We start from the raw sequence: 16,365 nt of genomic DNA on the forward strand, positions 1-16,365 counted from the left end.
AACAAAGACACACAAACACAGAGACACACACACACACACACACACACACACAAACACACAAACAAAGACACACAAATACAGAGACACACACAGACACACAAACACACAAACACACACACAATAATAAAATCTCTATCTCTGCTATTAAAATGTTTCCATGCATCACAACTATTAAACAGTCATGTGGAGCCTCGCCTTCGTAGAAGAACACAGGTTACATAAATGTTCTGCTCTAAACTTAAACACATACGATCATATTAAAGGTCAACAACAAATCATCACTTTTAATTACTGGGTTCAATCTCAAAATGTCACAGGACAAGTTTCATCTGACTTAACGACGCTGAGTAAGCATCCACACACTTAGCGTCCATTACGTGAAAGGGAGGGACGTCTCTGGCTCTGACATCATCATGATCGTCATTCATTCGTTGTTCCCGCTGCATCTTGGTATATATACAGGCTGAAGAGACGGTGACAGAAAGGACAAGGACACAGTCAAAGAAGAAGAAGAAGAAGAAGAGACAGACAACGAGAGAGAGCTACTGCAACTCACTCACTTCAAAATCTGAGTGAGTATTTCACTTATGATTCAGTGTTTTTTGTGATTTCATTTCATTTTAAATGTTTATTTAGCTTTTATATGTAATATGTGCATATGACCATGTTCCTGTCATCATCTCTGTTACTGTGGGTTTTGGGTTTGATTAAATGTCTCATAAACCCACAGCACCAGTCACAGCTGGAAATGTGTCCGACAGCTTTTATAGAGTGAAATCATTTCAAATGAACATGATCCGATGTAGTTCAAGAGAAGTAGAGAGGTTTTTAGTCAAATGAACTGTATATGAGACTTTCATGCTGACAATATTTATTGTTCTAACAATATTCATGAAGACATTAACAGTCTCCTTTCAACTACTTCATTTTCTTACAGATGATGGTCAGATTCAGTTTTGGAAAAGAAAGCGGAGGAGAACAGAGAGCATTCAAAATGATCGCCAAGACTTTGGTCTTTGTTGTAATACTGATTGGTAAGTAATGATTTCTATGTATTTAAGTTGGAAACTATGAACTCTGAATTATATGAATGAATTCTGATCATACTCTTAAATGGAAACAGCATCCACCAGCCCGACAGCAGAAGGAAGCCTGAAACTCAGGTGTCCCAGAAGTGTAAATCCAAGTGCCCCGACATCCACCACAGCTGGTCCCACAGCTGGTCCAACAACTGGTCCCACAGCTGGTCCCACAGCTGGTCCCACAGCTGGTCCAACAACTGGTCCAACAACTGGTCCCACAGCTGGTCCCACAGCTGGTCCCACAGCTGGTCCAACAACTGGTCCCACAGCTGGTCCCACAGCTGGTCCAACAACTGGTCCCACAGCTGGTCCCACAGCTGGTCCAACAACTGGTCCCACAGCTGGTCCAACAACTGGTCCCACAGCTGGTCCCACAACTGGTCCAACAACTGGTCCCACAGCTGGTCCAACAAACACCCCAACAACAGGAAGCCCAGTCGCAGGAGCACCGGGCCAAATCTCAAATATAACAGTGGCAAGCTTGACAGCAGCAGCAACGGCAGCAGCAGCAGCAGTAGCAGCAACAGCAGCAGCTACAGCAGCAGCGGCTGGAGCAGCCTCTTCAGGACGAGATGCTGAAGATGCAGTAGCAGCTGCAGTAGCCGCTGTCACTGCTGCATTAAATGCAGCTGCAGCTTCTGAAGGACCACTAAATGGAATACCACCTGCTTTTGCTGCTAGAGAAGCAGCAAAAGCAGCTGAAAAGGCAAAATTAGCATTAAATGCAGCGCTAAAAGCAGCTTCATCAGCCCCAGCATCAAGAGCAGAAATGTTAAAAAAAATAGTAGAGGCTTCAGCAAATATATCAGCTGCAGCAGATAAGGTGGCTGAAGCTGCAGCTGCAGCTGCCTCTTCAACAACAGCAGAATCAGCAAAGTTAGTTGCAGCAGCTGCAACAGATGCAGCAGAAGCTGCATCAAGAGCTCTAGCTGCATTGCAGGTAGCATTATCAGGGAACAAATATGCAACATCCGGAAACAACACAAACTCACCATTTGTGCAAGCATCAATTTTAGCAGCAGAAAAAGCAGCAGAATTGGCTGCAGCAACAGCAATGAAAGCAAAACAAGCAGCTGAAGCTGCGGCAGATGCAGCAACAGCAACATCTGGAACTGCATCAATCAATAAGGCAAGAGAAGCAGCTGAAAAAGCTAGGGAAGCATCACTGATTGCAAAGGCCGCTGCAAAATCAGGAGAAACAGCAACATCTGCTGCTGCTGCCGCAGCAGCCATTTCTGCTGCAGCTCCACTAATTCCCACAACTACAGCAACACCCACAACAACAGCCCCAACAACAATGATGACAACTACAGTATTATCTACTGCTACACCTACAACTACAACAATACCTTCAAGTGCATCACTACCACTAGCAACATTCACAACAGTGTCCACATCAGGAGCAACAACTATACAGCCAACAACACAGGGAGCAACAACAACAGCATTAACAACAGCATCGCCCATAACATTGTCACCAAGAGTAACAGCAACAGTGAAAGCAGTATCCGTGGCTGCAGCAGCAGCAGCTACTGCAGCAGCAGCAGGAGGAGCCACTTCTGCAGCGGCTGGAGCCACAACAAGCCCAGTTGCAGCAAAAGCCATAGAAGCTGCACAAGATGCAGCCAGAGCTGCCATGTTACTGGCAAAAGGACAACAATCCCCAGCAGCAGCAGCATTTACAGCAATTAGAGCTGCTAATGCTGCCAAAGAAGCAGCATCAGCAGCAAGTGTTGAGGCAGCAGCAGCACCAGCAACAAAGAGACAATCACTCGCAAGACTAGCAAATGCATCATCGATAGCTGCAAAGGCTGCTGAAGAAGCAGCAACAGCAGCAATACTGGCAGCCGTTGGTAGCACAACAGCTATTGACCAAGTTGCACAAGCTGAAAAAACAGTGGCTGAAAAAGCAATAATAGTTGCAGGAATATTGAAAGAAGAATCATCATCCGTGAGTGGACCCACAGCAGCAGCCACACGTTTATCCTTATCAGCAGCGCAAGCAGTGGCAGCAATGACAGAAGCAACAGCACTGATTGCATCTACAGCAAGAGGGGACTTGGTAGTAGCAGCAAATGCAGCAGCAAAAAGCTCAGCAGCAGCAGCAAGGGCAGCAGTGGGGGCACTCCCAATTAAAGTCGTGGGTGCAGCCACAGGGCAACCATCAAATAGTCAAACAACACCAGCAGTGGCAGGAGCCCCATCAACAGCACCCACAGAAAAACTAACTGCAGCAATAATAGCGTCCACCTCAGCAGCAGCAGCAGCAACTGCAGTGGCAGCCTCAACAGCAGCAGCCAGTGGAGCAACAACCAAAGAATTAGAAGCTGCGATAAACCACGCACAAGCAGCAGCTCGAGCTGCCACCTTAGCAGCAGATGGAACAGCATCATTATCCCTGGCAGTAACAGCAGCCAAAGACGCTGCAGAAGCAGCAGAAGCAGTAGCATTAGCAGCAATTCAAGCAGCAGCAAAAGCACCAGCATCAATTGCAGATGTAATGGCAAATATAGCCAAGGAAGCATCAAAAGCTGCAATGGCAGCAAAGGCAGCAGCAACAGCAGCAAAAGCAGCCAACGAGGCAGCTTCAGAAGCAGCATCTCAAAAAGCATTGATGGCAACAGCAGAAGCTGCAAAAGCAGTGAGAGATTCATCAAATGATGCATTGGCGACATTATCAGCAATCCCAGCAGCAACAGCAGCACAAATGACAGAAGAAGCACGTTCAGCAATGGCAACAGCAAAAACAGTGGCAGTCATCGCAGGAGCAACAGCATTGTCAGTAGAATCAGTAGTAAAGGCAGCAACAGCAAACAACTCTGAAATAATGACATCAAGTACAAATGCAGCAGCAACAAGTGCAACAGCAGCAGCAGGCGTTCAGCTTTCAACGGTATCAGGGACAAATGTAACACCATCTACAGCAAGCCCCACACCAGGCAGCAGTGCAGCACCAACCTTGGCAAGCACAACCAAGGCAACAACAACAGCAGCAGCAGCAACAGCAGCAGCACCTGCAGCAGTTAAAGCCAAGGAAACCGCAGTAGTGGCGTCAACAGCAGCAGCAGCGGCTGCGGCTGCAGCTGCCTCAGCAGCTGCTGCAGCTTCTGGACCAGCAGCATCCACAGCAGCCATGAATGCAGCAAAAGCTGCAAAACTAGCAGCAAATGCTGCTGCATTAGTTGCAGCAGGGGCAGCACCAGTGGAAACAGCAGCTGCGGCAGCAAGAAAAGCGGCTGATGCAGCAGATGTGGCAGCACAAGCAGCAGTAGACGCAGCATTAAAAAGAGGAACAGCAGGACAAACGCAACAAGCAGCGAAGATAGCAGCATCAGCAATTAAGTCAGCAAATGCAGCAAAAACTGCAGCAGCAGCAGCAACGTCGGCAGCAGCTCCAAACGCAGGTCCAGCAACAATCTCAGAAACTGTTAAAGCTGCCAAATCAGTGGCCACAGCATCAAAAGAAGCAGCAAAACAACTGCAGGACGTTTTATCACAGGCCACAGGGTCGACAGCAGCAGAGAAAGCAGCAATAGCAGGGGCACAGGCAGTGGCAGAGATGGCACAGGCAACAGCAACAGTAGCCACAACAGCAGCGGAAGCAGCAGTAGACGCAGCATCAGCAACAAGCGCAGCAGCACTCACAGCAATAATGACATCAACAGCACAAGGGGCGGTGACATCGGCCTCAGCCGCAGCAACAGCAGCAGAGGCCCTCGCTGACCAAGCTAACGCAGCAGCAGCAGGTGGATCTGGACCTGGCAATGCAACTGGGTCTGGGTCTGGGTCTCCATCTGGATCTGGGTCTGGGTCTGGGTCTGGGTCTGGATCTGGATCTAGTTCTGGGTCTGGCTCTGGCTCTGGCTCTGGGTCTGGGTCTGGCTCTGGCTCTGGGTCTGGGTCTGGGTCTGGCTCTGAGTCTGGATCTGGGTCTGGGTCTGGGTCTGGATCTGGATCTGGAACAGGATCAAATTCAGGAAGCAACACAACAGGAGCTGCGAGTTACAATAAAATCAGCCTGGTTTCTGTGGTCATCGCCGTCATCGCTGCTCTGCTTCTGTGAGGAGCAACATAACGCAGCTGCTGCCCTGAAGGACTGATATGTTCAATTGTAGAATATCAAGATGTATTTATTCTTTTATTTTATCTCCAATTTATCGTGTGTATATCTAAATTATGAACATTTTATATATGTCTTTGACAAGTCAGAAAAGTTGGATCAAAGGAAATGAGAAAGGGAACAATGATCAATATTTTAATAATCACTAATCAGTAATAGAGATATTCAACCCTTTAAATGGCTGTAAATTATAGTATTTATTATCCTATTTATTGTGAGCGTGGTTTGTACTGAATGAAACTGTTCTTATTCTATAGTTTATTGCAATTCATATTCGTAATTGTGACTGTTTTTGATTATAAATAAAAACAGCTGCTCTTGATCTAATTCATGAAAGAATGTGATTATGTCTTCATCAATAAATGAACAATTACTGCATTTTGCTTTGATCATTGTTTTCTTTGCCGAGCACCTCAAGCCCATCGAGGTTCATCTGACTTTAGTATGTGTTGAAAAACATCTGGTGAAGTTTTGGGGCTTTTAAATAAAAAGTACAATGATTGTGGTTTAATAAACACAGTTTGTATATATAACATAAACATGAAAAATTATTAAAGAGGAAGAAATGAATTAAAAACTGGTATTTCCTCTGTCTGAGTCGCTCCAGCTGTTCCTGACATGTTACATTCACAATAACACGAGGTCCCCCTCCTGGCTCTCAGGGGCCCCCTCTCATCTTGGGGCCCCTGGCCTGGCTCTGCATGAGATCAAAGTCAAAATCAACTTCAGCTCAACCAGTAACAACATTCACATGTTAGTGCCTCACTTTTAATCATCAAATACTGATCAAATAAAATGTAAAGTTAAAACCTTCCTTTTTGATAAAGCTTATAGTTAGAGCCGGTCCAGGTTTGTCTTAGACCTGCTCTTAGTTCTGCTGCTGTAGGTCTAGAAGGTCGGGGGACACATGACACTCGGAGCTTCTCTTTCCAGCTTCTCCTTCCTCTTCTCCATCCTTATCTCATCAAAGAAATTCATATCTCATCACTACATGTTACTGACTTGACTTCTTCCCCGGAGTCCCATTGCCTTATCGTCTGCAGATCCAGATCGTGGATTAGGATCTGTGGATCGCGTATCAGAGATCGTGATGGTGGATCCAGTATGACGGATCCTTTATCGTGTTGGCATCAGATACTGGTGGTGGACCACGACCGAGGTGGCAGCTGGTGATGGATCCTAATGGCGGCAGTGGACAATGACTGTGGACTATAGTGGCATCCGATCTTGATGGTGGATCCTGATCTTGCTGGCTGCTGACCACAGACTGTGATTGAAGCAGGACTGCTTGATATATAATATTTCTCCTCAGATACTCGACCATTAATGACATTAATCCATCAATTCACTGACCTTCAGTTATGCTTCAAAATGTTTACCCTCATCAATGCTGCTAAAACCTTTATCTTGATGTTCTCCTTTACACGTGACATCTGTTCACTTGTGTCCGTCCTGGGAGACGGATCCTCACATGTGTCTCTGAGGTTTCTACCTTCTTTACCTGTTAAAGGTTTTAGTAGTTTGACTCTTGTTGAGGGTTAAGAACAGAGGACGTCTCACCTTGTTAAAGACCATGAGACAAACTGGGATTTGTGAATATGAGACTATACTAATAAAACTTGATTGATTGATAAAGTCTTCCTAATGAATGAGCACTTTTACTTTTTAATACTTTTACTTGGAGTTAAGTATCGTCCACATTCTGGTTTTTATTATTTTTAATCAAGTGAATGAAGCGAGTGCTTTATCCACCACTGAGAACAATACGTACGTAATAAACTGGTAACTGGGTGTATAATCTATAATCTCTATGTATGACTATTAATAATAATTATCTCTGAAACACATTTTCCAAAGGTTCATCTCCGTCACATCTTTATTATCTGTCATCGTGTATAAACTGCAGCACATTCCTCTGAGCTGGTGAAATGAGCACTGTCTGATGTGAGGCGTGGTGCCACAGACACAACTCGTACTTGAAAAGAAAATACAATTAGTGCAATTAGCACATTCCAAGTGTGAGAGACTCCCTGAAGACAGGAGGAGGTAGAGGACAGACAGGGGACAGGCAGAGGACAGACAGGGGGCAGGTAGAGGACAGACAGGGGGCAGGTAGAGGACAGACAGGGGGCAGGTAGAGGACAGACAGGGGGCAGGTAGAGGACAGACAGGGGGAGGTAGAGGACAGACAGGGGGCAGGTAGAGGACAGACAGGGGGCAGGTAGAGGACAGACAGGGGGCAGGCAGAGGACAGACAGGGGGCAGGTAGAGGACAGACAGGGGCAGGTAGAGGACAGACAGGGGGCAGGCAGAGGACAGACAGGGGGCAGGTAGAGGACAGACAGGGGGCAGGCAGAGGACAGACAGGGGGCAGGTAGAGGACATACAGGGGGCAGGCAGAGGACAGACAGGGGGAGGTAGAGGACAGACAAGGGGCAGGTAGAGGACAGACAGGGGGCAGGTACAGGACAGACAGGGGGAGGTAGAGGACAGACAGGGGGCAGGCAGAGGACAGACAGGGGGCAGGTAGAGGACAGACAAGGGGCAGGTAGAGGACAGACAGGGGGCAGGTACAGGACAGACAGGGGGAGGTAGAGGACAGACAGGGGGCAGGCAGAGGACAGACAGGGGGCAGGTAGAGGACAGACAGGGGGCAGGTAGAGGACAGACAGGGGGCAGGTACAGGACAGACAGGGGGAGGTAGAGGACAGACAGGGGGCAGGTAGAGGACAGACAGGGGGCAGGTAGAGGACAGACAGGGGACAGGCAGAGGACAGACAGGGGGCAGATAGAGGACAGACAAGGGGCAGGTAGAGGACAGACAGGGGGCAGGTACAGGACAGACAGGGGGCAGGTAGAGGACAGACAGGGGGCAGATAGAGGACAGACAGGGGGCAGGTACAGGACAGACAGGGGGAGGTAGAGGACAGACAGGGGGCAGGCAGAGGACAGACAGGGGGCAGGTAGAGGACAGACAGGGGGCAGGTAGAGGACAGACAGGGGGCAGGTACAGGACAGACAGGGGGAGGTAGAGGACAGACAGGGGACAGGCAGAGGACAGACAGGGGGCAGGTAGAGGACAGACAGGGGACAGGCAGAGGACAGACAGGGGGCAGGTAGAGGACAGACAGGGGGCAGGTAGAGGACAGACAGGGGGCAGGTACAGGACAGACAGGGGGAGGTAGAGGACAGACAGGGGGCAGGCAGAGGACAGACAGGGGGCAGGTAGAGGACAGACAGGGGGAGGTAGAGGACAGACAGGGGGCAGGTAGAGGACAGACAGGGGGCAGGTAGAGGACAGACAGGGGACAGGCAGAGGACAGACAGGGGGCAGGTAGAGGACAGACAGGGGGCAGGTAGAGGACAGACAGGGGGCAGGTAGAGGACAGACAGGGGACAGGCAGAGGACAGACAGGGGGCAGGTAGAGGACAGACAGGGGGCAGGTAGAGGACAGACAGGGGGAGGTAGAGGACAGACAGGGGACAGGCAGAGGACAGACAGGGGGCAGGTAGAGGACAGACAGGGGGCAGGTAGAGGACAGACAGGGGACAGGCAGAGGACAGACAGGGGGCAGGTAGAGGACAGACAGGGGGCAGGTACAGGACAGACAGGGGGAGGTAGAGGACAGACGGGGGACAGGCAGAGGACAGACAGGGGGCAGGTAGAGGACAGACAGGGGGCAGGTAGAGGACAGACAGGGGGCAGATAGAGGACAGACAGGGGACAGGCAGAGGACAGACAGGGGGCAGGTAGAGGACAGACAGGGGGCAGGTAGAGGACAGACAGGGGGCAGGTAGAGGACAGACAGGGGGCAGATAGAGGACAGACAGGGGACAGGCAGAGGACAGACAGGGGGCAGGTAGAGGACAGACAAGGGGCAGGTAGAGGACAGACAGGGGGAGGTAGAGGACAGACAGGGGGCAGGTAGAGGACAGACAGGGGGAGGTAGAGGACAGACAGGAGGCAGGTAGAGGACAGACAGGGGGCAGGTAGAGGACAGACAGGGGGCAGGTAGAGGACAGACAGGGGGAGGTAGAGGACAGACAGGGGACAGGCAGAGGACAGACAGGGGGCAGGTAGAGGACAGACAGGGGGCAGGTAGAGGACAGACAGGGGACAGGCAGAGGACAGACAGGGGGCAGGTAGAGGACAGACAGGGGGCAGGTACAGGACAGACAGGGGGAGGTAGAGGACAGACAGGGGACAGGCAGAGGACAGACAGGGGGCAGGTAGAGGACAGACAGGGGGCAGGTAGAGGACAGACAGGGGGCAGATAGAGGACAGACAGGGGACAGGCAGAGGACAGACAGGGGGCAGGTAGAGGACAGACAGGGGGCAGGTAGAGGACAGACAGGGGGCAGGTAGAGGACAGACAGGGGGCAGATAGAGGACAGACAGGGGACAGGCAGAGGACAGACAGGGGGCAGGTAGAGGACAGACAAGGGGCAGGTAGAGGACAGACAGGGGGAGGTAGAGGACAGACAGGAGGCAGGTAGAGGACAGACAGGGGGAGGTAGAGGACAGACAGGGGGCAGGTAGAGGACAGACAGGGGGCAGGTACAGGACAGACAGGGGGAGGTAGAGGACAGACAGGGGGCAGGCAGAGGACAGACAGGGGGCAGGTAGAGGACAGACAGGGGGCAGGCAGAGGACAGACAGGGGGAGGTAGATGACAGACAAGGGGCAGGTTGAGGACAGACAGGGGGCAGGTACAGGACAGACAGGGGGAGGTAGAGGACAGACAGGGGGCAGGCAGAGGACAGACAGGGGGCAGGTAGAGGACAGACAGGGGGCAGGCAGAGGACAGACAGGGGGCAGGGAGAGGACAGACAGGGGACAGGTAGAGGACAGACAGGGGGCAGGTAGAGGACAGACAGGGGGCAGATAGAGGACAGACAGGGGGCAGGTACAGGACAGACAGGGGGAGGTAGAGGACAGACAGGGGCAGGCAGAGGACAGACAGGGGGCAGGTAGAGGACAGACAGGGGGCAGATAGAGGACAGACAGGGGGCAGGTACAGGACAGACAGGGGGAGGTAGAGGACAGACAGGGGGCAGGTACAGGACAGACAGGGGGAGGTAGAGGACAGACAGGGGGCAGATAGAGGACAGACAGGGGGCAGGTAGAGGACAGACAGGGGGCAGGCAGAGGACAGACAGGGGGCAGGTAGAGGACAGACAGGGGGCAGGTAGAGGACAGACAGGGGGCAGGTAGAGGACAGACAGGGGGCAGGTAGAGGACAGACAGGGGGCAGGTAGAGGACAGACAGGGGGCAGGTAGAGGACAGGAGACACACACACAAATACACAAACACAGACACACAGACAGACAGACACACACACACACACACACACAAACACACAAACAAAGACACACAAACACAGAGACACACACAGACACACAAACACACAAACACACACACAATAATAAAATCTCTATCTCTGCTATTAAAATGTTTCCATGCATCACAACTATTAAACAGTCATGTGGAGCCTCGCCTTCGTAGAAGAACACAGGTTACATAAATGTTCTGCTCTAAACTTAAACACATACGATCATATTAAAGGTCAACAACAAATCATCACTTTTAATTACTGGGTTCAATCTCAAAATGTCACAGGACAAGTTTCATCTGACTTAACGACGCTGAGTAAGCATCCACACACTTAGCGTCCATTACGTGAAAGGGAGGGACGTCTCTGGCTCTGACATCATCATGATCGTCATTCATTCGTTGTTCCCGCTGCATCTTGGTATATATACAGGGTGAAGAGACGGTGACAGAAAGGACAAGGACACAGTCAAAGAAGAAGAAGAAGAAGAAGAGACAGACAACGAGAGAGAGCTACTGCAACTCACTCACTTCAAAATCTGAGTGAGTATTTCACTTATGATTCAGTGTTTTTTGTGATTTCATTTCATTTTAAATGTTTATTTAGCTTTTATATGTAATATGTGCATATGACCATGTTCCTGTCATCATCTCTGTTACTGTGGGTTTTGGGTTTGATTAAATGTCTCATAAACCCACAGCACCAGTCACAGCTGGAAATGTGTCCGACAGCTTTTATAGAGTGAAATCATTTCAAATGAACATGATCCGATGTAGTTCAAGAGAAGTAGAGAGGCTTTTAGTCAAATGAACTGTATATGAGACTTTCATGCTGACAATATTTATTGTTCTAACAATATTCATGAAGATATTAACAGTCTCCTTTCAACTACTTCATTTTCTTACAGATGATGGTCAGATTCAGTTTTGGAAAAGAAAGCGGAGGAGAACAGAGAGCATTCAAAATGATCGCCAAGACTTTGGTCTTTGTTGTAATACTGATTGGTAAGTAATGATTTCTATGTATTTAAGTTGGAAACTATGAACTCTGAATTATATGAATGAATTCTGATCATACTCTTAAATGGAAACAGCATCCACCAGCCCGACAGCAGAAGGAAGCGTGAAACCCAGGTGTCCCAGAAGTGTAAATCCAAGTGCCCCGACATCCACCACAGCTGGTCCCACAGCTGGTCCAACAACTGGTCCCACAGCTGGTCCAACAACTGGTCCCACAGCTGGTCCCACAGCTGGTCCAACAACTGGTGGGGGAGTAACAGCAACAGTGAAAGCAGTATCCGTGGCTGCAGCAGCAGCAGCTACTGCAGCAGCAGCAGGAGGAGCCACTTCTGCAGCGGCTGGAGCCACAACAAGCCCAGTTGCAGCAAAAGCCATAGAAGCTGCACAAGATGCAGCCAGAGCTGCCATGTTACTGGCAAAAGGACAACAATCCCCAGCAGCAGCAGCATTTACAGCAATTAGAGCTGCTAATGCTGCCAAAGAAGCAGCATCAGCAGCAAGTGTTGAGGCAGCAGCAGCACCAGCAACAAAGAGACAATCACTCGCAAGACTAGCAAATGCATCATCGATAGCTGCAAAGGCTGCTGAAGAAGCAGCAACAGCAGCAATACTGGCAGCCGTTGGTAGCACAACAGCTATTGACCAAGTTGCACAAGCTGAAAAAACAGTGGCTGAAAAAGCAATAATAGTTGCAGGAATATTGAAAGAAGAATCATCATCCGTGAGTGGACCCACAGCAGCAGCCACACGTTTATCCTTATCAGCAGCGCAAGCAGTGGCAGCAATGACAGAAGCAACAGCACTGATTGCATCTACAGCAAGAGGGGACTTGGTAGTAGCAGCAAATGCAGCAGCAAAAAGCTCAGCAGCAGCAGCAAGGGCAGCAGTGGGGGCACTCCCAATTAAAGTCGTGGGTGCAGCCACAGGGCAACCATCAAATAGTCAAACAACACCAGCAGTGGCAGGAGCCCCATCAACAGCACCCACAGAAAAACTAACTGCAGCAATAATAGCGTCCACCTCAGCAGCAGCAGCAGCAACTGCAGTGGCAGCCTCAACAGCAGCAGCCAGTGGAGCAACAACCAAAGAATTAGAAGCTGCGATAAACCACGCACAAGCAGCAGCTCGAGCTGCCACCTTAGCAGCAGATGGAACAGCATCATTATCCCTGGCAGTAACAGCAGCCAAAGACGCTGCAGAAGCAGCAGAAGCAGTAGCATTAGCAGCAATTCAAGCAGCAGCAAAAGCACCAGCATCAATTGCAGATGTAATGGCAAATATAGCCAAGAAAGCATCAAAAGCTGCAATGGCAGCAAAGGCAGCAGCAACAGCAGCAAAAGCAGCCAACGAGGCAGCTTCAGAAGCAGCATCTCAAAAAGCATTGATGGCAACAGCAGAAGCTGCAAAAGCAGTGAGAGATTCATCAAATGATGCATTGGCGACATTATCAGCAATCCCAGCAGCAACAGCAGCACAAATGACAGAAGAAGCACGTTCAGCAATGGCAACAGCAAAAACAGTGGCAGTCATCGCAGGAGCAACAGCATTGTCAGTAGAATCAGTAGTAAAGGCAGCAACAGCAAACAACTCTGAAATAATGACATCAAGTACAAATGCAGCAGCAACAAGTGCAACAGCAGCAGCAGGCGTTCAGCTTTCAACGGTATCAGGGACAAATGTAACACCATCTACAGCAAGCCCCTCACCAGGCAGCAGTGCAGCACCAACCTTGGCAAGCACAACCAAGGCAACAACAACAGCAGCAGCAGCAACAGCAGCAGCACCTGCAGCAGTTAAAGCCAAGGAAACCGCAGTAGTGGCGTCAACAGCAGCAGCAGCGGCTGCGGCTGCAGCTGCCTCAGCAGCTGCTGCAGCTTCTGGACCAGCAGCATCCACAGCAGCCATGAATGCAGCAAAAGCTGCAAAACTAGCAGCAAATGCTGCTGCATTAGTTGCAGCAGGGGCAGCACCAGTGGAAACAGCAGCTGCGGCAGCAAGAAAAGCGGCTGATGCAGCAGATGTGGCAGCACAAGCAGCAGTAGACGCAGCATTAAAAAAAGGAACAGCAGGACAAACGCAACAAGCAGCGAAGATAGCAGCATCAGCAATTAAGTCAGCAAATGCAGCAAAAACTGCAGCAGCAGCAGCAACGTCGGCAGCAGCTCCAAACGCAGGTCCAGCAACAATCTCAGAAACTGTTAAAGCTGCCAAATCAGTGGCCACAGCATCAAAAGAAGCAGCAAAACAACTGCAGGACGTTTTATCACAGGCCACAGGGTCGACAGCAGCAGAGAAAGCAGCAATAGCAGGGGCACAGGCAGTGGCAGAGATGGCACAGGCAACAGCAACAGTAGCCACAACAGCAGCGGAAGCAGCAGTAGACGCAGCATCAGCAACAAGCGCAGCAGCACTCACAGCAATAATGACATCAACAGCACAAGGGGCGGTGACATCGGCCTCAGCCGCAGCAACAGCAGCAGAGGCCCTCGCTGACCAAGCTAACGCAGCAGCAGCAGGTGGATCTGGACCTGGCAATGCAACTGGGTCTGTGTCTGGGTCTGGGTCTGGATCTGGATCTGGGTCTGGATCTGGATCTGGATCTAGTTCTGGGTCTGGGTCTGGCTCTGGGTCTGGGTCTGGGTCTGGCTCTGAGTCTGGATCTGGGTCTGGGTCTGGCTCTGAGTCTGGATCTGGGTCTGGGTCTGGGTCTGGATCTGGATCTGGAACAGGATCAAATTCAGGAAGCAACACAACAGGAGCTGCGAGTTACAATAAAATCAGCCTGGTTTCTGTGGTCATCGCCGTCATCGCTGCTCTGCTTCTGTGAGGAGCAACATAACGCAGCTGCTGCCCTGAAGGACTGATATGTTCAATTGTAGAATATCAAGATGTATTTATTATTTTATTTTATCTCCAATTTATCGTGTGTATATCTAAATTATGAACATTTTATATATGTCTTTGACAAGTCAGAAAAGTTGGATCAAAGGAAATGAGAAAGGGAACAATGATCAATATTTTAATAATCACTAATCAGTAATAGAGATATTCAACCCTTTAAATGGCTGTAAATTATAGTATTTATTATCCTATTTATTGTGAGCGTGGTTTGTACTGAATGAAACTGTTCTTATTCTATAGTTTATTGCAATTCATATTCGTAATTGTGACTGTTTTTGATTATAAATAAAAACAGCTGCTCTTGATCTAATTCATGAAAGAATGTGATTATGTCTTCATCAATAAATGAACAATTACTGCATTTTGCTTTGATCATTGTTTTCTTTGCCGAGCACCTCAAGCCCATCGAGGTTCATCTGACTTTAGTATGTGTTGAAAAACATCTGGTGAAGTTTTGGGGCTTTTAAATAAAAAGTACAATGATTGTGGTTTAATAAACACAGTTTGTATATATAACATAAACATGAAAAATTATTAAAGAGGAAGAAATGAATTAAAAACTGGTATTTCCTCTGTCTGAGTCGCTCCAGCTGTTCCTGACATGTTACATTCACAATAACACGAGGTCCCCCTCCTGGCTCTCAGGGGCCCCCTCTCATCTTGGGGCCCCTGGCCTGGCTCTGCATGAGATCAAAGTCAAAATCAACTTCAGCTCAACCAGTAACAACATTCACATGTTAGTGCCTCACTTTTAATCATCAAATACTGATCAAATAAAATGTAAAGTTAAAACCTTCCTTTACGATAAAGCTTATAGTTAGAGCCGGTCCAGGTTTGTCTTAGACCTGCTCTTAGTTCTGCTGCTGTAGGTCTAGAAGGTCGGGGGACACATGACACACGGAGCTTCTCTTTCCAGCTTCTCCTTCCTCTTCTCCATCCTTATCTCATCAAAGAAATTCATATCTCATCACTACATGTTACTGACTTGACTTCTTCCCCGGAGTCCCATTGCCTTATCGTCTGCAGATCCAGATCGTGGATTAGGATCTGTGGATCGCGTATCAGAGATCGTGATGGTGGATCCAGTATGACGGATCCTGTATCGTGTTGGCATCAGATACTGGTGGTGGACCACGACCGAGGTGGCAGCTGGTGATGGATCCTAATGGCGGCAGTGGACAATGACTGTGGACTATAGTGGCATCCGATCTTGATGGTGGATCCTGATCTTGCTGGCTGCTGACCACAGACTGTGATTGAAGCAGGACAGCTTGATATATAATATTTCTCCTCAGATACTCGACCATTAATGACATTAATCCATCAATTCACTGACCTTCAGTTATGCTTCAAAATGTTTACCCTCATCAATGCTGCTAAAACCTTTATCTTGATGTTCTCCTTTACACGTGACATCTGTTCACTTGTGTCCGTCCTGGGAGACGGATCCTCACATGTGTCTCTGAGGTTTCTACCTTCTTTACCTGTTAAAGGTTTTAGTAGTTTGACTCTTGTTGAGGGTTAAGAACAGAGGACGTCTCACCTTGTTAAAGACCATGAGACAAACTGGGATTTGTGAATATGAGACTATACTAATAAAAGTTGATTGATTGATAAAGTCTTCCTAATGAATGAGCACTTTTACTTTTTAATACTTTTACTTGGAGTTAAGTATCGTCCACATTCTGGTTTTTATTATTTTTAATCAAGTGAATGAAGCGAGTGCTTTATCCACCACTGAGAACAATACGTACGTAATAAACTGGTAACTGGGTGTATAATCTATAATCTCTATGTATGACTATTAATAATAATTATCTCTGAAACACATTTTCCAAAGGTTCATCTCCGTCACATCTTTATTATCTGTCATCGTGTATAAACTGCAGCACATTCCTCTGAGCTGGTG

At 48.7% G+C, this 16,365-nt stretch overlaps 1 protein-coding gene across 1 annotated transcript; it reads left to right on the top strand.

The window, feature by feature from the left end:
- Positions 1-491: 491 nt before the first annotated feature.
- On the top strand, positions 492-5,182 carry LOC117770647 (ice-structuring glycoprotein-like). The gene is made up of 4 exons (XM_034600299.1): positions 492-572; positions 938-1,034; positions 3,239-4,898; positions 5,002-5,182. Exons 2-4 carry the CDS (start codon positions 938-940, stop codon positions 5,180-5,182), a joined length of 1,938 nt encoding a protein of 645 aa, XP_034456190.1. The 5' UTR covers positions 492-572.
- The last annotated feature ends 11,183 nt before the right edge of the window (positions 5,183-16,365 follow it).

The sequence above is a fragment of the Hippoglossus hippoglossus genome, chromosome 11 (assembly GCF_009819705.1).
Source record: "Hippoglossus hippoglossus isolate fHipHip1 chromosome 11, fHipHip1.pri, whole genome shotgun sequence".
Lineage (NCBI taxonomy): Eukaryota > Metazoa > Chordata > Actinopteri > Pleuronectiformes > Pleuronectidae > Hippoglossus > Hippoglossus hippoglossus.

Coding starts and splice junctions, on each gene's coding strand:
- LOC117770647 (XM_034600299.1), top strand. CDS start 938: ATGATGGTCAGATTCAGTTTTGGAAAAGAAAGCGGAGGAGAACAGAGA. Junction 1,035..3,238: donor CTTTGTTGTAATACTGATTG/GTAAGTAATGAT, acceptor GTGCAGCCACAG/GGCAACCATCAAATAGTCAA. Junction 4,899..5,001: donor GGATCTGGGTCTGGGTCTGG/GTCTGGGTCTGG, acceptor TCTGGCTCTGAG/TCTGGATCTGGGTCTGGGTC.